At 36.9% G+C, this 26,842-nt stretch overlaps 6 protein-coding genes across 9 annotated transcripts in view; 1 reads left to right on the forward strand and 5 right to left on the reverse strand.

The window, feature by feature from the left end:
• Nucleotides 1–521: 521 nt before the first annotated feature.
• Nucleotides 522–1,843, reverse strand: LOC106650767 (ribonuclease Oy-like). The gene is made up of 3 exons (XM_014369000.2): nt 1,824–1,843; nt 846–1,296; nt 522–760 (listed from the first exon to the last, which is right to left on the reverse strand). Exons 1-3 carry the CDS (start codon nt 1,841–1,843, stop codon nt 587–589), a joined length of 645 nt encoding a protein of 214 aa, XP_014224486.1. The 3' UTR covers nt 522–586.
• On the reverse strand, nt 1,773–5,787 carry LOC106653552 (coiled-coil domain-containing protein 39). The gene is made up of 8 exons (XM_014373077.1): nt 5,363–5,787; nt 4,869–5,294; nt 4,167–4,796; nt 3,725–4,108; nt 2,901–3,641; nt 2,612–2,824; nt 2,219–2,537; nt 1,773–2,136 (listed from the first exon to the last, which is right to left on the reverse strand). The coding sequence occupies exons 1-8, from the start codon at nt 5,459–5,461 to the stop codon at nt 2,072–2,074; spliced, it is 2,877 nt and encodes a 958-aa protein (XP_014228563.1). The 5' UTR covers nt 5,462–5,787; the 3' UTR covers nt 1,773–2,071.
• A 78-nt stretch (nt 5,788–5,865) lies between these two features.
• Nucleotides 5,866–8,946, reverse strand: LOC106653639 (aspartate aminotransferase, mitochondrial). The gene is made up of 8 exons (XM_014373198.2): nt 8,629–8,946; nt 7,994–8,150; nt 7,779–7,907; nt 7,477–7,698; nt 7,248–7,404; nt 7,023–7,121; nt 6,631–6,947; nt 5,866–6,558 (listed from the first exon to the last, which is right to left on the reverse strand). Exons 1-8 carry the CDS (start codon nt 8,700–8,702, stop codon nt 6,436–6,438), a joined length of 1,278 nt encoding a protein of 425 aa, XP_014228684.1. The 5' UTR covers nt 8,703–8,946; the 3' UTR covers nt 5,866–6,435.
• A 1,047-nt stretch (nt 8,947–9,993) lies between these two features.
• LOC106660200 (uncharacterized protein C18orf19 homolog A-like) lies at nt 9,994–12,374 on the forward strand. Of its 2 annotated transcripts, XM_014383105.2 has the most exons (5): nt 10,031–10,080; nt 10,140–10,547; nt 10,923–11,408; nt 11,795–12,020; nt 12,080–12,374. In XM_014383105.2, the coding sequence occupies exons 2-5, from the start codon at nt 10,478–10,480 to the stop codon at nt 12,303–12,305; spliced, it is 1,008 nt and encodes a 335-aa protein (XP_014238591.1). In that variant the 5' UTR covers nt 10,031–10,080; nt 10,140–10,477; the 3' UTR covers nt 12,306–12,374. The 2 variants fall into 2 exon arrangements, with proteins under 2 accessions (XP_014238582.1, XP_014238591.1); XM_014383096.2 differs by having other exon boundaries at nt 9,994–10,547.
• A 1,467-nt stretch (nt 12,375–13,841) lies between these two features.
• On the reverse strand, nt 13,842–17,322 carry LOC106657486 (frizzled-7-A). The gene is made up of 3 exons (XM_014379068.2): nt 15,626–17,322; nt 15,129–15,508; nt 13,842–15,044 (listed from the first exon to the last, which is right to left on the reverse strand). Exons 1-3 carry the CDS (start codon nt 16,438–16,440, stop codon nt 14,506–14,508), a joined length of 1,734 nt encoding a protein of 577 aa, XP_014234554.1. The 5' UTR covers nt 16,441–17,322; the 3' UTR covers nt 13,842–14,505.
• A 355-nt stretch (nt 17,323–17,677) lies between these two features.
• LOC106648441 (protein tramtrack, alpha isoform) overlaps nt 17,678–26,842 on the reverse strand; it is a 58,543-nt gene continuing 49,378 nt past the window's right edge. For all 3 annotated transcript variants that reach the window (XM_014365363.2, XM_014365354.2, XM_014365370.2), the window contains 3 exons: nt 23,116–23,432; nt 21,399–21,779; nt 17,678–20,173 (listed from right to left, as the gene is read on the reverse strand). In XM_014365363.2, the coding sequence (XP_014220849.1) occupies nt 20,012–20,173; nt 21,399–21,779; nt 23,116–23,432 (860 nt within the window). In that variant the 3' untranslated portion in view covers nt 17,678–20,011. The remainder of the gene's footprint in view (nt 20,174–21,398; nt 21,780–23,115; nt 23,433–26,842) is intronic.

A 26,842-nucleotide genomic window follows, 5' to 3' on the forward strand; every position in this document is an offset into this window, starting at 1 on the left:
CTCGGTAGTTTTGTGGACTCACCTTTCGACTTCTCAATTCTAATGGACTTATTTGAGCTTGGCTCGGTGGGTGGCAAAATATACTCACGTAAATATACGCTCCTTTTTTTCAACTCGGTGGGGCAGTTTCATTAGCTCGACTACTTTGCGACTGGCTGCTTTTCGCTCTAATGAAATACTCGGCTCGAGCTTGTAGCTTTTTAGTATAACTGACTCGCGGTAAGCCAGATGTACCAAAAAATGAATCAAAGCTGCGCAATATATTTAAAAAGCTACCGAGACTCGGCGAATCTTTTCGACTCGACACAGGACCTTGTAAAAAGAGCAACAAACGTCATTTCAAATTTAACGTGGACGAAATGAATGACACAAGTTTAATGTAGAGCACAATTATGAATAAAAAATGTATTGATGCGCAAACAAAGTTGATTAAAATCATTTTTGGCTCTCACATACATCCCAACTATTTACATAGGAAGAAACGTCAAATGAATCAGTGCGATTCGTTGTCGATATGGTGCGAATGAAAAAAATCCGACACTGCCTCTCGCACTCGATTAATATTGATGATATTGGCAAGCGCGCGTCAAACTTGTTTAACCGTCGGCGGAGCGATTAATTCTGGTGGACAGGCCGGATAGATTATTTTGTCGCTGCGTTTGCAATTGCTCGGAAATTCGGGGATGCCGTTGCAATCGATCAGCTGGAATTTCTTGTCGAAGCATATTCTTAATTCCGATACGTAAGACTCGTTCTTTTTCTGCAACGAGAGAGAGAGAGAGAGCCTGTGTCAGTCATTAATGTTTTGTTTCTTTGTTTACGCCTGTAGGAAGTGAGGAACTCACGTGATTTCTGACGCACTCGACGTAGGCATTAGTGCCCAAGACCTTTTTGACGGCTGCCAAATAATCTTGCAGATCGTAGGACCGATTGAGCGCCAAGCCAGCCTGAGCCAGCACCCCCTTCATGTCGTATTTCTCGATCAAATCGAGGCCCTTCTGGAAGTACTTTTTTTCGTTGCTCACCTCCTCGATGTCGATGGCGCACGTGCCGTGCTTCTCCCACTCGTGCTTCCAGAACTCGTGCGGCTTTCCGCCTTTGTGCAAGTCGATCCACTTGACCTCCAGCTTGGCTCTCAACGGCTCGAGGGCGGCCAAATCAAAGTGCAACGACTCATTACAGAAGAACGGGCCCATCGTGTGGTTCTGGGTCGGCCAGATGCCGTGGATCGACCACTTCTCGTTCGATGGCAGATTGCACTCGTGTTTCGGTGACTTTTCCTCCCACTCGTAGCAGCTGAAATCTTATGGTGTTGTTAGTTTTACTCAACGAATTCATTTTGAGTGACGAATTGACCGATGTTGAGTTTTTGAATGAAAAATATTGAAAAATTGTTTTATCGGTGTAATGTGTCACAACTTTAATCATGTGTCATGTACTTTAATCGTTTTTCTACATCAAAATTCTACGGAAAAAATTTAAAAAAAAATTTATTCACAAATCCGATTATGCCTTGATATAAAAGCTGACAACAATATCGTTTTTATCTGGCAAATAGAATCAGTTTTTATTTCCATTGAACATTTTTAGAGTATGGATGTTTTCCTTCTTCATCGGCAAAGAAGTTCTTCCAAAAAACAGCTTGTAATAATCATTCTTATCATATTCTCGTTATATAAAGGTATAAATCAGTTTCGGGATAAAAAAATCGCATAGTTATAATTATTGTAACGAATTTTACTTAGAGATCGTTTACTTGACGAATCAACATAAAGAGGTGAAGGCTTATGACAAAAAATGATTTTTTATTCGGCGTAAAATACTCATATTTTTTAAATGACATTTTATCGCATTTAAAAAATATCTGCCATTAAACGTAAACGTAAAATATATAAATAACGTTAAAATCACATGTATTGCACAGTCGTTACTGAAAAACGAATAAAACCAAAATGTACATTCTGAGCTAGGAAAAAATAAAAGATGATTTTCCCCGTGTGGCGCAGCGTTCTCGCGTCTACATTCATACAAAGTGACACGAGGTATGGAGTGCGAGGAAAACGTAGCAACGTCACTTGGCTTGAGACGAGCCTTTTTGGATTGAATTAGCGGTCGACTTCGACGTCCTCGCAGTATCTACAAGGGAAGAAGAAATTTATAAATAAGGTAAATGGAAAAGAGCAGGTGAGATGGGGCGATCGCGAATGAGAGAGTTTACCTGAAAAGTCAGGCTCGAAGCGCATCCTCGAGACGGTGGCCTCCCTCGAGCCGGTGGCGAGACTAAGTTTGCTCCTGGCCGTCAGATTGGCGTGGCTCGAGCGGCTCGTGGACAAGCGGCTCGACGAGGCGCAGCTGCTCCGGGGCGTCGTCGTGGCCGGGCTCTTGGCGTAGAGACAGGCCGACGGCAGCTCGATGTTCCGCTCGGACAGCAGCTTCTTCACGTAGGCCTCCGCCTCGATGTGGCGTATGGCGAACTCGGCTATGCGCTGAAGCGCCAGATTGTTTTGCTCGCTCAGCTCGCGCACGGCTATATCCCTCTGCAGCCGATTCATTAGTTTTTGCATTACCGATTGAATCGCATAAATAATCGTGCACAAAGCCAAGGACTCACCTCTTGCAGTATTATCGTCTCGTCGGAAGAGCAGATGCACTTGTTTTGCACGTCCTTGAGAACTTTGCGTAGGTTTTTATCGGCCCTGGAGATTTTGTCTCTCTGCTCGGTTATCTGCTGCTCGAGACTCGAGGCGATCTCGCGTTTGTCCTCCTTCTCGTCCTTGACCCTCTTCACGTCCTTGTCCAACTGCTCGCAGTTATCTTCCATACTCTAAGGACGAACGAGATGGACGTTTTAAATCGTTGGCTAGCCCAATAAGATTTCGCATATCCCAGGTAAAACAGACCTTCAAATCGTCCTGGAGCTTAGCGAGGGCCTGTCGTTTGGTCCTGAGCTTGTCGAGAGCCTCAAAGAGCTCCTCGTCGAGCTTCTTCTGCTGCAACTTCTCCGGGCCTTTGTCGTCGACGATAGACAGGCTCGACTTGTACTTGTCGTTGCAGACGTTAACGAGCCTCAAAGTGTTCTCCATGCTGCGGATCTCGGCTTCGGCCTTCCTGATGGCCATGTCGAGCTTGTTGCCGCGCTCCTGCAGCAGGTAGCGCTCCTGGGCGCTCTGTATGAGGAGGTAGGCAGTCGTGAGAGGGCCGCCGTCCTCGGGGTTCTTGCCGAGGGTCGCCACCAGCAGCTCGTAGCGCGAGCGCAACTGCTGGAGCCTCGAGCGGCGCTCCAACAGGACACTGCGCAGTTCGCCGCACTCGGCCGACAGGATCTTCTTCTGCATGTTGAGTCGCTCCCTCTGGTCGTTGATCTCGCAGCGTCTCTCCTGCATGGCCGCCTCCATGTGTACGGCGCACTCCTCCAGGTCGAAGAGCTTGTCGTCGACCTTGGCCACGATCTTGGTCGCCTCCTTCAGCTTCAGCTCGAGGAGGCTCTCCTCGACTCGGCGCTCCTCGTACGCGGCTTGAGCCAGTTTCAGCTGTTTCTCGCCGCCGTCGATCAGCAGAGCCAAATCCTGCTTGCGATTGTTCAATCGTTTCACCTCCTCGGCGTTGCTCTCGATCGCCTTGGCGATGAGTCTCACGTCGTTCTGGAAATCGAGCCGTTAAAAGTCAATAAAAAGTAGTCGGGCCAGAGTACTCGACTCGGGTAGCCTATCGTTCGGCTAATCACCTCGACTTGCGACAACTGATTGCTCAAAACCTTGGCCACCTCGGCCTTCTCCTTGGCGATCCTCTTCAACTGCTCGATCCTCTGCTGCTTGGCCTCGAGTTCCTCCTTGTCGCGGACCTGTCCCATGACCAAGGCCAGGCGCATCTCGCACCTCTGAACTTCGAGATCCGTGCGATACACCCACTCGCGGCGATCTTTCAGAAACTTTTCCAGCTGGACTTGCTCCTGCTTCAGCTGATCGTGACGCTTGAACTCGGCCTGCTGTCGCATGCGCGCCACCTTCACCTCGCCCTCGAGTTCCGATTGGCGTTGCACCGATTTCAGCAGCAAACTTTGTTGGCGATTCGTTTCTTTCAGCATGGACGCCTTGCGCTTTTCTTCTCTCTGTAAATGGATAATCCGTTGCAACGATCTACAGCTGGCTAGCTTTCAAACGTCTCACCTCCAAGAGCTCTTGCAACTGACAAGTTCTCTCCTCGGTGTTCATCTTCTGATGATCGATGTTCTTCAAGGTCTCCTTCAGCTCCTTGATTCTCGTCTTGCAATCGGTCATCTTCAACTCTTTGTTTTCCAAGTCGTTCTTCTTTCGCTTGCTGCTGGCTCTGGTGTCCTCGACTTGGCGCGCCATATCCTGCAGCTCCTTCTTGCGAACTTGATACTCCAGAAGAAAGGAGTCGAGAGCCGTGGCGAGCTTCTGCTGCTCCCCTTTGCGGATCATCAGCTCTTTCTCCAAATGACGAATGTTGTCCTCGGTCTCTTTGTTCTCCTGCTCTTGGATCTGCAGAAATCTCTCCTGCTCTTGGTAAGAGTCCATGCGCTCTTTGGCGATTTCGCGCAGCTCGTTGATGTCGCGCAGAGCATCGAAGATCGACTTGTCTCGCTGGGTCAACACTTGTATGCTCTGGGACCACTGCTTCATCAGCTGGCGACGATCCTTCACCGCTTGGTTGTAGAGGCGTGCACTTTTTTCCAAATTCAGCTCCAGCTCTTGAATGTCCCCGACGCTTTTTACAACGGCTTGCCGATAAGTCTCCGCTTTCTCGCTCAACGTCTGCCTCTCTAATTCTACTTTCTTCAAACAGAACCGATCGAGTTAGGGGATCTATTTTTCAACGACCTTCAACGGAATTGTATCTCAACCTACCTTGAACGTTTTTTCGTCGCTCTTGACAAATTGCTCGATCAATTGGTTTCTCTCGTCTTTTCTATTCAACCTCTCCTCCCAAGCTAACAGCTTATCTCGATCGACTAGTATATTTTTTTTTATGCTTTCCAATTTTTTCGTCAATTTGGCCACGTTGCTCTGCAGGGTCTGCAATTTCTCGTCGGTCTCTTTCGTCTTTTTCTCGCAGTTGCGCGCATCCTGCTGGATTTTCGACTCCTCGGCCTGAGCGAGTTTGTAAAGACGTTGCTCGGCTTCGACTTCGCCCGAATGAGCGCCGAGGAGGCGACGACGCTGATTCTCCTCGGCCTTGATATCGCTGGCATGTTTGCGGATTTCCCGTATGCGTTCCTGGGTGTTTTCAAGCGCAGCCCGAAGCGATGCTCTCTCTCGAGTTTTTCGCTCGACCTGCAGTCAGATTTCATTCATTCGCCGATTGATTAATAGAAAAAAAAATAAGATACTTATTAACTGACCTCTTCTTCCAAACGTTTATTTTCGGTATTTGCAATTGGCAATCGGAAACCCTCGTTCCAACCGAGATCTTCGAGCACCTGCTCGACGGCATTCGCCATGATTTATGCTTGTTTTTACTGCAAACGACGAGTAAAATTTTGTTGCCTCATGGGCCTGGCGCGTTCGGCATGTTCGACTAAGGTTCACAGTAAACACGACTGCGTGCACGCGAACCGGCTAGTTAAAAGGCGCGAGGAGCTTTTCAAGCTCTCCATGACAACCGTGGCTCATTGTTGATTCCGTGATGTGTTGCACTACTTAGGCGGAGGCTCTTTTTCTTGGCCTTTTATGATGTTGTTCTCGTTGGCATAATAATACTTGCATGGCTGAGACATATGTGATATGCGATATTGCCGCGTTCACCTGTATCGATCAAATGAAACTCCGTGAAAATGTACAGGCCAAAAGTGTCAGTTCAGGCAGTTGGCAGGGGTTGGAAATAAAGAACTGAACATAACTTGCATCATTTTATATTTGTAAATACAATCATTCACTCGTTTATTCTCAATCACTGGTCAATTTTTAAATCATCTTAATTTCATCATGAAGTCTATTCCATAGTCAAAATAGGAAGTTTAATAAAAAAAAAATGATAGCAAATTACGACTGTCCTAGTATATAATATTCATGATTTCCTTGGTCAAGACAAAATGTTACTATAAAAACTTTTTTTAAATCTTAGAAGAGAGGAATGTTAGTTTTTTTTTACAATTTAAAAATTATTTATATAAATTATGTATGCATAATGTAACAGGCAGGATGCATTGAAAATTGCACTTACTACACTGCCAGCAGTGATTTTCTTTAAAAAAATAACACGCTGTATATATCAGTAAATGCACTGTACATTAATCTTTAAATATATCATATTAGTATCTCTTAATGTCAAAATATATAGAAGTTCATGTTTATATCTATTTATCAATCGGACGTTTATATTGATTGTGTTGAATATCTTGTTTGTGTGCACATAAGAGATTTAGTTACTTAAGGTGAAAAATACTCAAATTGGGATTATTTAAGTTGTGGTAGATTACTTGGTAACTTCATGTATACCATGGGCAAGGTATTCAACGTTTTTAGATGTTACACCAGCCATGGATATTCTGCCATCCTTGGTAAGATAAATGCTGAATTCTCTTGTAAGTCTTTCAACCTATTCAAATATAACATTTGTTTTAAAATTTAAGTTTATCAAAGAGTAGAAGTATAAAACTTGTTGCCTTACTTCTGGAGCTTTGAGACCGGTAAAGCAGAACATTCCAATTTGATCAGTAATATGTGACCAGTCACGAGTACTGCCATTCTTTTTTAAATTTTCCCTGAGTTTAGATCGCACAGAGATAATACGATCAGCCATTCCTTTGACATCAACGAGCCACTGATTCTTCAATTCATCATTACCTAAAATTTCGCTAACAATGCGAGCTCCATTGATAGGAGGATTAGAATACATTGGTCTAACTAAAATTTTTATTTGAGACATGGTACGAGCAGCTTCATCTTTGTCAGAGTTGATCAAAGAAAATGCTCCAACACGTTCGCCTACAAATTTTAAATTCAATTGGTTTTAATCATAATTTATTTTAAAAACATTGAGTAAAGAACATTAAAAATTACCATAAAGACCCATATTTTTGGCAAATGATTGGGCTAATGCAATATTGTGTCCTTCTTTGATGAACATTCTCACAGCCAAAGAATCTTTCATAACATCCCCTTGAATTTAAAAAATAAATTTACTATAAATACAGCATAAATAAAACATTTTGAATGGCTAATTTTGTTCTCTCAACTTTTTTATTCTATAATGAAAAAATTTAAAAAATGACAAATGATATATACCTGAAGCAAAGCCTTGGTAGGCCATATCAAAGAAAGGAAATAGTTGCTTCTTCTTAATAAGATTTGATAATTCAGCCCATTGTTCTGGCTTTGGATCTACACCAGTTGGATTATGGGCACAAGCATGTAATAGAATGATTGATTTTTCAGGAATTTTCTGGAAATTAATTATTTTAAAATATTAAAATATTTGTTTATGTCATCATATAAATTAATAGTTATTACTTACAGTCACATCATCCAAAAGACCTTGAAAGTCAAGTCCACAGGTTTTAGCATTGTAATACTTATATGCTTTTACATTTAATCCAGCTAATTTGAATAAAGGTGTGTGATTACCCCAAGAAGGGGTGGGAAGATAGATATCTTTGTTTCCTGGGAACCATTTACTCAAAAAATGGGCTCCAATGGTCAAAGACCCTGTTCCAGATATACCTTGTACAGTAGAATTCTGAAAAAAGTTGCATAATTAATATTTATTTTACGTTTATTTATTGAATATAATATTACAAAACATCACAAATAACTTACAAGGCCATTAGTTATAGCTTCATTATCAGTACCAAGAGCTAAGGTAATTGCATGTTTACAAAAGTCAGCACTTCCAGAAATAGGAGAGTACTCTTTATCCAAATTCTTTACACGAAGATTTTCCTCTGCCTTTAAAAAGAGTTTATATTATTTGATTTTTTTTTCACAACACTAAGACAACAACTCTAGATGATGCAATGATAGTTCTCATGTACCTTTTTTACACTTGGCAATACAAATGGTTTGCCATCATCATCTCTATAAGCTCCAACACCAAGATTTATTTTTTTGGGATTTTGGTCTCTTTTGAAAGCTTCTGTAACTCCAAGAATGGCATCGGGTGGTCCCATTTCAACATGAGACCACCACGAACTGAAAATTTTGAAACAATATTGAATGTTTGTTTTTCAACTATAAATACAAATTGTTTTTATAAGAAAATGAAGCTTACTATCCATTAGTATACAAGATACATATTTTGTTATTTGATGCAAATGCAGGATGAGGATATCATAAAGGATACAGGTATATAAGGATCTTCTGGAAGAAAGTGAAAATAAAGAAATTAATAATATGAAGTTCATAGAAATCAGTGCTATTAGTAGTGGATATCGCATTACATGTATGTTTAGATCAAAATTTGTACGTGACCAAATAAGATTTATCATGAATTTCAAAGTCGCTTAAAATTGAATAATCTAAAACAAATAGAGTCATCGCATGAGATTGATATAATAAGCAAAGCCAAACACGTGTTCTTGGGTGTGTGCGAATATTCGATTTAGCGCGAAGATAATCAGGTCAAGAATTGATTGAAGGTCAGTCAAAGTATGTAGAAAATATTGGTTACCTAAGCCTCGCTGGAACAGCTGCAAGTCCATTGCAGTTACGAGCAATGCTGCCGATTTGCGAAGTCAATGCCATAGCGGATAATTTTTTTTATCGTAATAAAATGAGCAATCTATCTGAAATTTCTGGAAGGAAATGGTTGTGCGTGTACGTGTTTACGATCGAGTTAGCAGACGAGCACTGCAGAGCAGAATATCTGCGACTAGTTCTGGAAGCAAGCTGCAAGATCGAGTTTCAACATCAATTTTTGCGCGCGCGCCGTGAAGGCTCACGGAGAGATAAAGCAGCCTGGCCGTAAGGCTGATTCTGTATGAGAATTGCTACGCTTGGTGATTAGTATTAGCGCTCGTATCATGTGTGTGTGTGTAATGTACATTGTCATGAATTACGTTGCGGGCTTTGGTTTATCGCTAATTACTTTTATTACCATTCGAGAGTAATATCTAAGAATCGTGTGACTGAAAATGCTTACACTCGATTGAAATTCAACGAAACATTAATTTGGAGCAGATCATTTCATTATAAGCAACCCGCGTGTCAACAGCACAAACGACCAATAAAGTTTGATTAACTACTCTCTATTTCTCTCCCTTCCACGATACTTTACAGTATGCATAACACACATCAGACGACTTTTTATCTAATTGCGTGATGACGATTATCAGCATTAACGAAAACTGTGATGTATAAAAATACTTGTTCTTATCGATAATACCAATTGTGATTAATGTCGAGAGTTTGCAATTTAGGAGCGGAATTAATCTACAGAAATACATAAATCGTACTGTTGACTTACTAAGTTATGCAACGAGGATGTTATTTCAATCAAACGATAAGAATAAATAACTAAATTGACGATAAAAATAGAAAAAAAATTTTTTGTTTTGCGTTAGAAATTTAAGTAGAAAAACTGAAATAAATTAGTAAAAAATGAATCATTTTTGAAAATAATAATGGCTAATATACACTTTAGGTATGAGAAATATTTTATTGGTAATGTTGAAACTATTGAATAGATTAATAAAAATGTATTTCAAAATAATAATGATAGAAGCTTCAACTCCAATTTGATAAATGATCGCCTAAACAAGTTCTTTTAACAATTTTTGTACAACGGAGAACTGCCTGAAATAATGTGGTGTATCACAGTCAAATTTCGAATAAATTGAAAATTTTTCCATAGACATTATTTTAATTATTTATTGTCATGGCGTTTGAAAGTGTTCAGAATTGAATTGTAAGTGATTTTATTGTCGATCATATAATACAAAGCCACGAATAAAAATTTCAAAGAATTGGCGCCCAGAGTGCAGCCATCTGTCGCGTACCGCTAAAAGCTCGAGTTAGCAAAAGGCAATGCAGTCAACTTTGCACATGTTTTTTATAGCTTCTACTACAGCGATAAAAGACATAACATAACAGTACTCGACACGCGTCTATTGGTGTTGTAAAGGTGAATAAATGCGATTCATGTAACAATAGGCAACATTTGATCCGAATTTTTTCCCAAAGCTCTTTCTCGAGTTCAGTGCTCATTGTGCATTGAGTGCTGTGTGACATATGAAGCAAGCCACTCGCTGAATAATTGGCCGAAGATAATATCATAATAATCAGCGCACCAGGAAGAACAGGTTTTGTGCCGTGATCATTATGCAGTGACTTTCCAGGAGTTGACACTCGCCAGTATACGTACTACGCTGTATCTCGCTGCTTACATTTTCAGAAAAAAACGTCGCAGTCGCTCGACGATTCTTCAAGCGACCTCAAGTCTGCGACACTTTTTCTTAATTTTGAAAATTCGCACGAGGTTAGATTGAATTTATTTGCCGTGATTTGACATCAACACAATTATGGCCCTGATGCGCGTTGGTTCTTCATCAGCCGATCTGGCTGGAATATTGGCTAAATCGTCATATGCAGGTATGTTTTTTTAGTTTTTTACCCCTAAAATTTCCCGAGTTGAAGTTGAAATTTTTCAGCACAATTTAGGAACGGCGTCAGCCCTTGTTTGCGTGAAGCTAAGCACACGTTAATTTTATTTAAAAAATATATTTTTATTAAATACCAATGTCAAGAAGAAATATGTAAGCAAAAATCATGCAGTGTTGGCGTGCTCGGATACATGACTTTTTGTTTTGTTAGTCTTTATACAGTCATTTAAAAGCTATTCGACCTTCGAGCTCTACTTAAACGCTTCCGAAAACTTTAAAAGTCCCCGACACGAGACGCTAGCCGATAAGCGACCCTTTAAATTTCTTCAATGCGATGCTAAAGGCATGTGATTTTGTTTTCCAGCCACAACGGTACCGTCGTCCTGTCAGCAAAATAATCATCGTCCTCTACACGCCTCGTCGGTACGTCGCTATCCAGAAGCTCCTCGTCTGCCTCTACCTCACAACATCTCAGAGGTGTTGAACACCGAGTTAACGAGCTTCGGACCCGAGCGATCGCGTGACATATCGGCCCCGCTTTTCCTTTACAATCAGGATCCAAACAAATTCTCCAGCTCGTTCGGCAGCACCAACAAATCAGCCTTCAATACGGGCTCCAGCGTCAGGATGCAGCAGACCGATTGCTACGACTGCTTCGGAGTCGTCAGTCTCAGCAGCTCGATGCAGACCAATGTTCCGAAGCCATTTTTGTCTGGAAATCGCTCGACTTATTTGAACATGCCTGGAGGCATTTGGGCCAGGGAAGCCAAGTACTTGGCTGAAAATATCAGAAAATCGCATTTTACCGTTTATCAAATGAGAGACGCCAACAGAAGTGGAGCCTTCGATGGTTAGTTATATGTGCCATGAAACTATGATTACATACAATGTATCTGATGATTTGCATACGCATGATTAGCGAGCAGGAAATTTTATCCTCTCAAATGTGTAATTATGTACATGTACATGACTTTACCTCTAAGTCACGTGTTGACTCTTTATTACGATAATTTACAATGTACAACCGATTATTTGAATACAAAATGAATTTATTTTTATAAAAAAAATGTACGAAAACCAAAAAAATTTTATATCAATGAACTTTTCTACAAATTTTCAATACTTATCTTAATTATTGAACATCTGTACCTTTTGACTTTTTTTTATAAAGAATATTTTTCTAAACCGGTTCGTTTTTCACTCAATTGCATTAAAAATAAACGTCCATTTTTACAGCCATTCGTAATTACTGTACGAGCTCTTCACCTGTAACTAGTGACGTTAAAAATCAAAATGAAAAAAAAACGAGCCCAACAAAATCAGAGAATCAAAAAATTTGGGATTCGATGTCTAAAAGACAAAAACTCGGCATACTCGTAAGGGATTACGGCAGGACTGTAATGGCTTTTCACATAGGAATCTCGCTCGTATCACTAGGAAGCTTTTACTGGGTCGTATCGAGGTAATATGAGAATGATCGCGTTCCTTTTTCATTTATTGACGTAATTTTTGTGATTTCAGTGGCTTAGACATAACTCCAGCTATAAAATTTATTGCTGGAGAGAGTGAAGACGACTTGATCAAAACTGTTATGGGTCAAAGTTCTACGTTCCTTATAGCTTATGCCGTACACAAATTGTTTGCTCCTGTAAGAATATCTCTAACTTTAGGTTGCACTCCTATACTTGTTCGATTTTTGCGTAAGAAAGGAGTACTTAAGCCACCTAAGGCAGCTACTCCGACCTAATAATTTCAATGCTGTTTTGTATACAAAATAATAAATTATTACGTTAAAAGTTTTGTATTATAATTGAAATAAAAGAGATTTGGTAATAAAATTGTATAATTTATTTATGATTAATAAGACGATTAAACATTATTTGTATGATAAAGTTATTTATTGCTCAAAAAGTGAAGAAAATGCAATTTGTTTCACAATTTTTCAATTTATAATTTTACACCAATTACATCGTTTCAAGAATCAACACATACAATAAAGCATATTCATACTTAAGCATACAAAAAAAGGACAGTATTAACTTATTCTAAACCACTTGCTCATTTAAAGTTTTTCATACACAGTCATGGATCATATAAAAGATAAAAATTTAAGCGTACAAACTTTTTACAGTTTCATAAATATTTTTGTTATAATTTTGTTCGTAAAAATTTGTATTATCAATACACATAAACACTGCTTTTAACGATACATATTTGTTATTTATAAATGTTTAGCGTCATTTTTCAAATCACAAGTACATTTACAAATTTTTATAGTACAATTTTTAGTACATTCATAAAATGCTATTCTGAAGCGCACGCACATAGAGCTTTGTTGTTCACACTAAATTTTTTTTTTCAAACAAGATTTCAGAATTTTTTTTCAAGCAATATTTTAGAATTTATTTTTTCAACAAAATTATCGTCGAATCAAATATTCATTCATCATTATTGAAAGCTCGATTATAAATGGACGACATAATTGAACACGAAAAGCTTATTTCGAACTGACTATTTTCAAAATTATTAACCATTTACAAGGAATCATCAATTGTTTTACGAACAGAAACGAATCAAAATTTTATAATTACATTAACACAAATGTATTTACACAAAAGTAAGTATTAGGCTCTTATGATACAATATTATAATCTAAAGTTTTATCATAATATGTACAATCTGTTAGTAAAGATTTAAAAAATGCTATTAGCTATTCAACAATCACGCGGAGTATTTCCAAATTTTTTTGTAAACACAGTAAAACCCGTTTTAAAAAATGGAATAAGACAATTGAATACGACTTACTTCAAGAGTAGCAGTGCAGATATTTACTATTCTCTTAGTAAAACATATCGTCTCGTGAAAACGATACTGACGATATCGCGTAGTTGTATTAATAAAACATATTCACTCGTTCGATAAATTATAGATATAATAACGTGAATAAAATTAAAACTAACATGACTATTACTAACATTTAAAAATAAGTTTGATTTAAGTACTTCTTATTGAAGTAAACGAATTTTGTTTGTAAGACTTCTTATCAAAAATTCTTGTTTGGCATTAAAAATCAGTACATCGAAAATGGCAGCATTAGTAATATCTTACAAAAAAAGATTGTATTTGAGTATTTTTTTTAGTCAGTCTAATGTCAACGTGCACATTAAAGTGTTGCACTACTTTTGATATGAAGTCAGACATTAAAATATTTTTAAATGAACAGTATAAAAATATACAAAGCCTGATTTACAAATTGTAGTTAAAAATATACAAATTGAACAACTTAATTGGCACAAAATTTACTATACACGGAAAAGATAATAAAACTCACAACTGCAGTGTCCATTTTCAAATTATTTTCAGATCTTTGCTCAATTATAAAACGCATATTCATAACTTTGTAGGAACACGAACATCAAGGCTCGTCCAAAATTCAAACATATATATTGATGAACTCGGACGTGTTGAGAGTAACTTCGGTCAATTATCCGTTTTTTTTTTTTTTTTTTTTAAGAGAGTCAATTCCCAGTGGTAGAATCAACCGTTACAATTTTAATGAACTAATTTTTTACTGCTTTTGAGCTATTGCATCCGTCTGTATGCTTCAAAAACATTATTAGCCTAACATCAGTGCAAAAACTATTTTACAAGTTTCGAAAAATATAAAATTGTTTCATTTTTTAAATTGAATTTTTTAAAGTAAAAATTCTTTCATAATAAAATTCTGAAAAAAATTGTATCTTGTCATGTTTTACTGTAATAAAAATATAAGGTTTAGAAAACCGACGCTTGTTGTTAAGCTTGAATTAAATTTTCTCAAATTAATTCAATTATAGCCTAGCAGCAAACGAATTATTTATAGCAACAAATAGTTACCAATTTCTAGGTATTTCAGGCGCTCAGCACTTTGTTAAATTTCAATCAAACCTCGATTTCGTCTTCTACTTCTATACGTATACGTTTGTACGTCTTCCTTGAATATGATGAAAAAACTGACGCCAGCTAGTAAGAGTTTTGCTTGACCAAACCCAAAAACTGCTGGTGATACCAACTATCATTGTCATGAGGTATTTAATCATGAATACTTCAAAATCTGGTTTTCTTCCAAGATCTCTTGCTCTATCCCCAATAGGGCATGGAATAGCATAAATTGATTGAAGACCAGGGCGTGAACACATATCCATATTCCAACCAACCATCCAACTGTCAAAGTATGCTTGTTCATAAATTAAACAAGCTATTACAATAATAGCTGGTACAGTGTAAAGTACAGAAAATATTCCAATGCGGATCATGAGCTTTTCAAGTTTGTCAGTCTTGGTACCATCGTGCTTCATGACAGTGCGAATGCGAAAAAGTGAAACAAACCCAGCAAAAAGAAAAGCTGTACCAAGACCAAGGTATATGGTCAAAGGGGCCAGAACAAAACCACGCATTGCGTCAACATTCCACAGACCAACATAGCAAACACCAGAGAGAATATCACCTACGAAAAAACATAAAGATTAGTTTTCCATGATAATAAGTGCAATATTTTTGGCTATGAGTAATTGCTAATTATAAATTATACCTTCAACTTTTCCCATAGCAAGAATTGTTATAGTTTTAATAGCAGGAGCGGCCCATGCAGCTAAGTGGAAATATTGCGAATGAGCTTCTATAGCTTCATGTCCCCATTTTAGGCCAGCTGCCAAAAACCAGGTAAGGGTCAAAACAACCCACCAAATGTTTGATGCCATTCCAAAGAAATATAGAACCATAAACAATATGGTGCAAAGTTCATGTTTAGTTCCTTGCGTTATAGTTGATGCCATCTGGACCCTTACATCTTGGGGAGGAGGAAAAGGATCCCTACAAGATATAGAATTTCCGGCTGCCCAACCAACTACATAAGTCAATGCTACCATTAAGTAACACACTGACAAAAATATAATTGGCCTTTCTGGATACCTGTGAAATTATTATAAAAGTATAAATGATATAGTGATCATATAAATAATAAATCTTTGCTAAATTATAATCGACTTTTCTGCTTTCTTTCATTACTTTAAGAAAATTATTACTCACCTAAACCTGTCTGTATCAATGAGGAATGTTAAAAATGTGAAGAAACAGGATCCAGCACAAAGTACAGCCCATGTACCAATCCATATTCTTGAAAATCTGCGCTCTTTTTCAGAGAAGAACATTCCATCACATGGTGCTCCACAATTAGCTTCAACTTTATCTCCAACTTTAAGAGAATATCCCAAACCATGTGGAACTTTAAATTGTACTGGACAAACAAATCCTAGGTCTCTGACACCAGGGAACAATGATACAAGACCATTATTTGAGAATGGTTTAGGAATATTAGCAGCCCAAGAAGGATGAAATTCAGGCAGCAATCTAACATCTTCTTGAGGTGGCATCTCTGTGGGGGTAGATTCATTTTTCCCAACACAAAGTACTGGGCCACCATTTTCTGGAAACTTTGAACATTCCATGGTTTCAGGCCAGCTAAAGCCAAAGTTTCTCATAAGATCTTCGCAACCTTTCCTGGCACTTTCACAAAGAGATCTACAGGGTGGCAGAGCTTTATCAAGGATAGTACAAACAGGTGCATACATGGCACAAAGGAAAAATTTAATATCTGGACTGCATTTAAGTTTGACAAGGGGTGCAAATTGGTGGACTTCTGGCCCAGCGTCCTCTTGTTTTTGATGATTCAACAAATTGGGTAATATAGTTTCATTATAAGGCATATCCATGCAAAGGTTGATGGTAATTCTTTCGCATTTTCCATGAGGTGCTAGTGGATCCTTATTGTGTAGGGCTATACTGGGCCCGAGAACAAGGCCCAGCAGAAGTAATAAAATCATGACCTTGGATAGATTCGTCATCTTTTACGAGGAGTCGGTGCAAGTTCCAGTGATAAACAAAAATTCGTCGTAGTGTAGGACGAATTAACAAGGCACATCACACAGAGGCAAATCCGCTTTACCTCTCCTCTTCGCACTGTCTTGCTCCTTTTTTCTCTCTCTCTCTCTCTCTTTCTTCGCGCTGTCTTTAGATCTTTGTCGCTTTTGCCCACATTACAATAGCGCCTCGTTATTTTTTCCACTGCACTGAACAACGTATGCAAAATGCACAAGCCGATCTTACACGCACGCACTTATCTCAACCTGTGCAGCAAGTCGAAGATAGGATGAGGCGCGAAAAAAGGCGCAGAAAAACAAAAAAGGAGACTAATTCGCGGATAGAAAACTGCTGCCTACGATCTAAAACATAACTAGACGGTGTGAAAGGTTCGTGCACTACACGGACTATAGCCGCGGTTGCTGCGAGCGAATAAGCTGGCTATACGAAGAAAATATGGAGGACGAGCGAGGCGCGCGCGAGTCAGAGAGAGATGGACAATGTACCGGAGGGGGATGCCAGCGCACTGTACATTGCAAGAGCTCTCGGAGCCTCGGCGTTCGGACTCGCCGCCGCCGCCACCGCCACCGACTGCATTTGATTGTTGTTCGTGTAAGCGCTCGAGTCTGGTGTGCGTAAGCCAACACATCTACAAACGCAGCTACAGTATATATATATACGGAGGGACTGGGTCCTTGCGGCCGGACAGCTTGTTGTTATAGGCTGCTAAAGGTAAATAACACCGCGCGAGAGATGCGCGGGGACTTGCGGGGAGCAGCAGCAAAGGCAACTGCGAGCCAAGAGCAGCATATAATATCTGCTGCTATATACGTATGCGAATGCGAATGTGAATGCAAAGAGAAAGAGAGAGAGAAAGAGAAAGAAAGAACAACAACATGGCTGGTTTGCTCGTTCGGTCGCGCGGGCGTCTTTCTCTCTCGGAATTCTTTTTCCCTTCGTTTAGCAGCAGCGGCGCGCGCGCGGCTCACACAATCCTTATATTATATGCATTGTTGGCTACGCGCCAAAAGCGAAATTCTTTTGATCTCATTGTCGCCGCGCGCGACCAGCCCGTATAGGCCCACGTATAGCCACGACTTGTACGGGCTTTCTCGCGCAGGCCAACTCACCATTTATGTACAATGGGCCAGTGTGTTCGGCTTAAATTCGGTCTCCTACTGCTCTCTCGTTCTGCCTCCACTCTACGCTACTTTCTCGGAAAATATTTCGATTTTTCACACCCCAGAGTTCGAAATGACGATTGTATGTTGGACAGATATTATGTACTTACGCCGCTACACGTGAGTGACAAGGAGAGATGCTGCGCCAAGTCACCCGGTCCGATTTTTTCATCAATTTCTTTTTTCTATACCACGAAAGAAAGGATCGGTTAAATACATCAAACCAGCTGTTCGAGAGATTAAAGCCTTTAATTATCTCCTTAACGAACATGATTTACACGCACTTGTTGTGTACATTATAATTGTTTTTTTTCTGTTTTGCTTGACATTCATACTTATACGTAACGATGTAACATTTACTCCTCTCAATCTTCTTTTATATCACATACTTGCTATTTTCTACTTTTTTTTTTAGAGATTTGGCGTTGCGTTTCTTTACACTCTATCATATTTTGGTATGAGTTTATTTTTTTCCTTTCTACATCTTAAGTCTTAATAATAAATCTATTTTCTCACAGAATGGAGGATAAAAGAGTACTTGACAATTTCTTAGTTGATTGATTTGTAATTATTGATAATAGGTAGTGCATATCGCCGTTGGTCTACCAAGGTGACAGATATTATCTAACTATCTCGAGATTAAAAATTTTCGCACGGTTATTTTTCAATGTACAACGCAAGTTTCCAGATTTTTCGTGACTAACTGCAATAAACATAAAGGACTTCTCGTGAATTTTTCTGTAAATCAATAAATCAGGCTTATATTCAGAAGTCTTTTTTTGCAGACATGATAAATGAAGTTTTTAATTATACGGAAAAAAATCGTTTTTCTCGATTCTTCGTTCCGATGTATTTCTTATTTTTGTTAAGAAATAACTTATCATTAATCATCTGTAGACCCTTACACCTCGTGAAACTTTACAGGACATTTTTTAGTATTGTATGCTAACTTGATAAAAGTCCTTTTTTAAAATACTTTGTTAATTTTATCACACTTTCAACTGCTACATTTTTATTTTTTACTTACAATTGCTATATTATGATAGAGTATTAATTCAATATCACAAACCTTCTATTTATTCAAGTATTATATACGTATTTACGTAATGTAGATTTTTTTGCATTAGATTCCATGATTTTTAGTGGTTTTTTTGTAAAGTAAAATTAATTGACTAAAAAAAAGGTAGTTGTGCTATAAGTTTCGTCAACATTTTTAATGGTCCTTGATCCAAATTTTAAATTTGAAAATTTTGTTTTGTATTTGAATTAAACAATTGATAAAAGTTTTACAAACTGATTCTTAGCCCGAGTTATAATGCATACAATATCTCTTCATGTAATAAAGTATTGTACATGCAATACTTGGACAGTTTTATTAAGGATTGTATTTTTTTTATAGATCGCTCCTCACAATAAAATATGTTTTAATAAAAAATCGACACAAACGATCGTTAATAAATCCTAATCAACGTACACTATGACTAAATGTACATCGGAAAAAATTACTATCACATAAGCTTTCTCGTTAATTTTCCACTTCGGAACATTGCACCGCTTCTATTTTTTACATGTTCTTCTGAACAGTCGCAATAGAAAGAAACTTAATACTTTTTAGGACTATGTAAGTCTTCTGAAGCGAAGAAATAGTAAAGCCAATTCTTCGTTCGGCGTAACATACTCGTACAGATAACTAAAAAATAGACCGAATACAGGACGAGTAACAATTCAAGGAACCAAATTGCAGCTCATTGTGGAAGACATTATATTTAATTTTAAACGTTACAAGAAAGACAAGACCTTCTTCCGTATACTCTTTGGCTTGATGTATACTAAGATTCTTGACCGATAAATAGTTAACTTTTTGGCACCAGAGTTTACTCTCACTTTACGATACAATAAAATTTAAAGTTACAGATAGGAAAGATTGAATTACATATATGGTGATGTTATTTATTTTAAAAAATGTTAAAAGGGAACTTGATACGCTGTAAAATTGAATGCTTGAGCTACATTACTTGAAGTTTACTTTGATTATCCGACTTGATTTTTGATTATGTTATTTTGTATATAAATCTCACTTTCATAATTACACTTTTGTACAGAAACTAAATATTTACGAATCTACTAGTACATTTGGCATCGAGGGCGTCATGTATCATACTGAAACGCAATGAATTGGCATTTACAATTTCGTTGACAGTCTTATCGTGATGCAATAATCTCAAATCTAAAACTCATGAGTTTTATCGATTAAAAAAAAAAAGATTGCCGTTGTCGAGCACGTTTATGCGAGACTGATGAAAAATGTGCAGCGCTGCTCGTCGCCGATCGCATCCGATCGAGCTGCCGATTCGCCATCGGCGTTGAGCCGGCCTTAGCTGCTGGCGCTACTCATGACGGTGCTGCGGCGGGAGTAGCCTCGCCTCGTCACCGTCTCACCCTGGGCCTCGCACTCGCGCTTCACCCGGTCGATTATGTCGGCCACGAGCTTCTCCTCCTTCTCGCGCTGCTGCTCCCAGTCCATGCCCTTGCAAGCCTGTGGGCCAATTTTCAAGCAAAATACAGCTAACCAATTTCAACTTCACCCCATTGATAGATTTACTCATCCACGCTTGATGAAATTCAAACTTTTATTATCTTCAGCAAGATTTATTAGTAATTGCGAAATTTTTCATGCAAGAATAGTTTTTTTTTAAATGGCATGCACGAAATCTATCGACGATGAATGAAATCGTTATGCTTCGCAGGATGTTATTGTATGCTAAATTTTTTAAATGTTTTTAAAACACGTCCTGCTTGATGACAGTGTAGGTTTGAAATATAAAGATGCCAAACAACAAGATTATTTTACTTTAAATCGTTTTATTATAACAAATGCAATTTGTATAAGCTTTGAGCGCTTTGAGCTTATAAATTGGAATCTTGTTTTCGAAAAAACCAGATACTAAAAAACCGTGTTCCAAATAGAGCACAATTATTTGTACTTTTTACTGTATTATTATCATTATCAATTTTTTTCCTAAATGTTTATTTATAACAGGAACTTATATGCACAAAGATTTGTATTTGTATAAAAACGTTATATATAAATAATTAAAAACTGACGTCGTCGCAAATTTGACTAGATTCTTTAAAATATTTATAAACATACTGATTCCTGCAATAGAATCTGGTTTTTGATTGACTAGTGGTATATAATGATAAATGTAATGATGATGACAATGTATACAACAATTAAGTATATATAGAGGTATAATATTACGATACACTTAATTTGCATTTTACTAATTTACGATATATTAATATTATTTTTAAATAGCTAAAAACGATGACGAAACAAATGCATGAGGTTTACATAAGCTTTGCATACTTTTTTTGATTGTTAAAACAGCCATAAATATATATAATAATAATAATAATAATAATAATAATAATAATAATAATAATAATAATAATAATAATAAATCTGTCCTGATTGCACATTGCAACATATTTGCTAGCTTTTCTAAGTATAACAATACGAAAAAGGATATCGTGCATAATGTAAAAAAATGTTGTACATAAAGATGAAAAGTAAAAAACGACGAGGACTGGCACAAGTCCAACGCATTTTCTGAATCAAGGAACGTTACCAGAACGTCGATAAGACATATCCCTCAGTCCTCGTCGAAATTAGTTTACTCTCGAAGTCGGCAGACAAGCGTGCGTCTACTTTTGTAAAACGGCGCACAAAGCATATATCGGCTAGTATGGGGCCTTACGTCAAGCTTGCTACGTCCATTGTGATGGCTCGTCGCTTTCTGCTGGTTCTTGTCGTTCGTCGAGTCGTCTCGGTTCTCGTCGTTCTCGATGTCCGACGAGTGCCTCGAGCTCAGGTGGCCGATGTAGCCCTTGCGCGACTTGAAGTAGGCGTTGCAGCTCTGGCACTTGTAGAGCGGCGCCGGGGCCTGTGTTTGGTGGGGCCCGAGGCCTTGGCCCGGTGGAGCCTGCGCCTGGTGCAGGCCGCTCGGGCCCGAGCTCGACGAGCTCGACGTCACGTGCAGTTTGTACTTGTGACGGTACCAGCGGGTCCGGGACGGCAACACCTCGCCGCACCACTTGCACACGACCGTGCCGTCTTTCTGGATGAGATACTCGAGCAGCTTGCGAACAAGGCACACATACGAATTTCAGCGCTTTTCTCTGCTTTTCCTTTTTTTTTTTTTTTTTCATAGTTTTCTATTTTTATATTACGACTGATGTCAATGATGACGATGCCGATGATTGTGCGATATAATGCTTTATGAAGATACAACGCAATTTTGCTAAAATATAATCGAATTCACTAATCGATTCTAACAAGACATTAAATTTTTTACACCTAAACAATATTGAACGATATTAATGTGCGTGATTGCATGTCATTTTAACACAGCAGATTATACATAAAAATTGAGCTGAGCAATTATACTAAGTATTTTTAATTAATCTAACGCAAATGCATTACTCAATGACAGTATCTTTTTTGACAACATGAGGTACAAATTATAATCAAATAATGGTAATTCATGTGATCAGTGCAGCGATTTTTATGATCAAGTGCAACTAGTAACTACATATAAATGTATAAATGCAATGATATCTTTTAATCATAAATCGAACAACTTTGGAATCACAAGATTGAGTACGTCGGTAATAATATTTCAGTCTTCAATATTTTTTGTCCCATATATCGTGACTTATATGTGTATAAAAATGAGTTTACGTATAACATATATCGAGTTTGAAATTGTACTATTTGAATAAAAAATGTATTTAATTCCGCTACTATCCCGATATTGTTACAATAATTTTATAAAATTCCTTTATGCTAAAAATGTCAATAACAAAAATTAAACTAGTAAAAAGTTCTCTAAAGAGTTAATGTCGCCTGCGCCGATAAAAATTGTCACGAAACATTTTTTCATTTTATTTTAACGCATATTACATCTAATTGACTAACAAACTCATTTAAACTGTCAAAAAAGTTGGCTAATATTTATGCTAAAAATCGACTAAAAACTTCAGTCGTTTTAATTGAACTTTAAACATCTAAATGGACGATTCCGAGCAATCATCGAGTACAAATGCAAAAAAGACACGATGTGTCTATAAAATGATAATACTGCTACGTTTAGGCCTTGTATTGTTTGTATACTATAAAACGACCTCTTTGAGCACGGAACATCGAGAAAGAAAAGCCTCGATTAATATTGTCAAAGTGTTTCTTCTGTTTAATTCAGCGCAGCTGGACAACTTTTAAGAAATTCAATCGATAGCAGTCCAGCCTGCGTTAGTCTATATCCTCGGTCTGAGCTCGGCAGCTAAAGGGCCGCGATCGAGTCTGCGGTAATAAGCGGCGGCGCGACAGCAAGACACGGGCCTCAATGGTACCAGGACTCCTCGCTGCTGCTGCTGCTGAGGTTGACGTTTTTTATTACCGATCGCCGGCCAACCAACCTGTTTGCGAACTTCAGGCTCGACCGATGCTACCGCCGAAGTCGCGGCGCTCTCCTCCTGCTCGCTCTTTGGCAGCTGCTGCTGCTGATCGCCGCTCAAAAAGTGAATGCCCTCGGTTTTTTTCGTGCTTTCGAGGCTTTCGCCAATGCACAGCGAGGCCGACTCCGATGACTCGTCTTCGTTCATCAGCTCCTCGTCTTCGAAGCGGTGATGATGATGATGCTGCTGTTGATTGTCGAACGATGCACCGGCGATGCTCGTTTGGCTGCACAGTTCGAATGTTGTGTCGCTGGGTAGAGTCGGAATTAGACTGCAATCTGTCGACAAAACAAGCAAGAGATCCAAAAGGTTTTTGTTAGTAATGACAGTTTGACATGCGTACTAAGTCAACAGTACATATAAAAAATCAAATTTTTACTCAATTGCATTGAGAACATTTTTTATCTTAGTTCTGTTCTTTATGTTTTGGTTTAGGCATATTGGGATCATATAGTTGACTTTTAGTTAGTAAGAATAAAATTAGGTGATGAAGCTTCGGAATAAAATAAAATTTTTATAAGTGATATCTTTTTTATTATTATATACTTTTATCAATAAACTCTTACCAGTTAGTAACATTATTTTTTCTTTTACGCATAATATACTTCAAATAGATAAAAATAATGAAACATTTGTTTCTCACAATTTTTAAGCGCTCGTATCTACTATAACGGTCATTATAATTGGTTGTACGACGGAATCGGTAAAGTAAAGCTTTAAAAATCTCGTTTTTCTAGGAGGATTTTCTTCATAATTATTAGCAAGAGAAACATTTTTCTTTCAATTTTCAGGGACCTTACAGGACGCTTAACACAAGGATTTAACGATGCGCATTAAAAATACCTTTTATATAAACTGTTTACTTAAAATATAATATATATAATATATTTGCTCTTTCGGATATAAATTTATAAATATCTCAATTTTATACATTACAAAAGTTCTTTCAAAAACACTCTCATCGCAATCATTCAGTAACACACTTAATCTTATTCATTTGTATAACAATTCTAATGTGGAAGACCAAATACTGCTTTCAGATTAAATAATGCAAGAAAGCTTATAGAATTTGACAAAAAATACATATAACGATTGTTCACCGTTGCATCGGTTAAATAATCTTTTTGCGCTTTGACTGTTGTGAATTCATTTTTTTTATTTTTCATTTTTTCGAATAACGAGCGCAAATAAAAATTACCCCTTTTCAGACTTTCTTAACTATTTAGACTTCTTTTTTTCAAAAAAAAAGTGTGGTTCCCTACACCAGAAAAAAAATTTGATAGTATGGAAATTATATAGTAAAAAATATTAATATATTTTCCCGACCTTTCAGTTAAACTTATTCTTATTCACAAATTCTCTTTTTTCGATTCAAACGTTAGTAAATCTTAGAAAAATCGTTATTCGTGTAAGCTAAACGAACAAAGTCATCAACGCGCGAAAAGATATTTTCTCTCGGTGTTAAAGAAACATATATAAATGTTTATATCAATAATTGTAATAATGCATATCAAATATGTGACAATAAATAATTCTCTGTCCATTCTTTAAATCTTAGCAATATTTAACACTTCGCCTCGTGTAATTAATTATTTAATTTAAATCGTCGTGCAAAAACTCGTGCGTGTTTCGTGCTTTTTTATTATCACTACAATTCATATATTATATGCATGTCTCGTGTATTGTGCGTTCACTTACAAGTAATCATTTAATAAACTTTTTCAATGAAAAAGTAACATAATTTTTGCCTAATGATTTAAGAACACGTAAAATTATACAAAATTTTCATCAATCGCATTTGCATAAATTTGATACTTCACTAATCTTGAAAATATTCTATGTCCATTATCGGCATAATTGTATTGATATGATGAGAATATAATATTGTGGTAATCGTGTCAGTGACAATCGCTCAAGCAGTTATCATCTAAATAATTATTATAAATAAAGTAAACGTAAAGTTAATAATTATATTGATAATAATATTGAAAGGTATGTAAACAATTTTTATAAATTATATTGCCTATAATACATGTATGATTTTTGACACATGTTCACATGCATAAAGAGAATCCTAATGTTTTTTTCAAACTCTCACATACTTTTTTGATACTTTAATGCCATCAAAAGATTAATGAAAAAACATACTAAAACTAATTTTTCATATTCAATATTTTCATTATTTTACTGACGATATATCGACTTTCTGATATGTGTTTCAATAACATTATAAACTTTATAAGTGCCGTTTTACTACATCAATATACACATATTATAAAATTTAAATATGAATATATATGTATGTAACAGTGTCTGTGTATACGTATGTTTATATACATACTCGTGCATACACGTATAAACACATACATATATTCATGCTTGTATTATTAATATACAATTATAAGATACTTTTTCAATACTTGAAATCTACGCTGATAAATGGTTGTCATCGTGCACCATTATTTTGTTTTAAACTTCGTATAAGATTAGAAAAGATACAATTTAATGTACAAGAAATCTAATAAATATTCTTACAAAATGCATAGTTACATGGTTTTGTCTCATTGTACATATTTAGAGTATACATGTAATGCACATGGAGTTCAAGCATTGAACGAATTTCGTGTCATTTTACTCATGTACAATATAAATTGCCTTTTTCAAATAAGTAATATGTATAGAATTCGAATAAAAATTCTGATCAAAAGGCACAACGATTTTTTAGTATAAAAAAGGAAAGTACAGACACGCAAGAAATTTTTGAGAAAAGTTTGTTTTCGACAACTTGGAAACAAAATCTGTGCATTGATTTTGATCAACTTGTTACGTACGTCTACATTTAGATAAAATACGTCGTATTGCATCTGTTCCCGTAAATCCGTTTTCCCTTTTTTACCTTGAAGAAATCGTCTATAAATCGCTTAAGGTCAAGAAAAAGACACGTGAATCGTATAAAACTTCTTGCTACAAAAAAAGTATATTCGTACGAAACCAAAAATACTGTATAGTCGCTTACAATCTGATCACAGTGTCGCCGTCGTCTTCGGAGGTTTGTAAAGAAAAATTAAATAAAATAAAAAGCCAATAAAAAAATATTAAATTTGTACAAATGTAAGCATTTTACTTGCCTTCACTCATTTGAGTAAGAAATTAGAATTTTACGCGATTAATTAATTACAGTGACATTTACTTTCGACCGTCAAACTTTCAAATTTAAATAAAACTATCTCATGCACTGTTAACGATCACAACGATTTTTTAATATAAATTTAATTAATGAATTCTGACATTATTGAAAATTTACTATGTTCTTACCAAAACTTAATTCAAATCATTCCAATGTTTGTTCAACTTACGCAAAGTATTATGATCAAGGAGAAAAAATATACACGCGCGCAAAGAAATCATTATAATATAAGGCACAGCGTGAAAGCCATAGTTATCTTATATAAATGAAGCGGGTTCATCCCGACTGCATCAAGGTAACGGAAAAATTTACTGTTAAAAATATCACTTACATAAAAAGAAGCTTAAATTTTCTACAAATTTTTTCATCATTTATTCACGTGCTATAGTATAATTTTTTTCATTATAAATAACCCTTACACACAAAAAATTCTATTGAAAAAAAGTGTTTGTTCTTAAAAAAATATAAAGATCATTGAAAAACTTGGTTATTTTACACTTA

This window comes from Trichogramma pretiosum, unplaced genomic scaffold (genome assembly GCF_000599845.2).
Source record: "Trichogramma pretiosum strain Unisexual culture from Peru unplaced genomic scaffold, Tpre_2.0 scaffold45, whole genome shotgun sequence".
Taxonomy (NCBI): domain Eukaryota; kingdom Metazoa; phylum Arthropoda; class Insecta; order Hymenoptera; family Trichogrammatidae; genus Trichogramma; species Trichogramma pretiosum.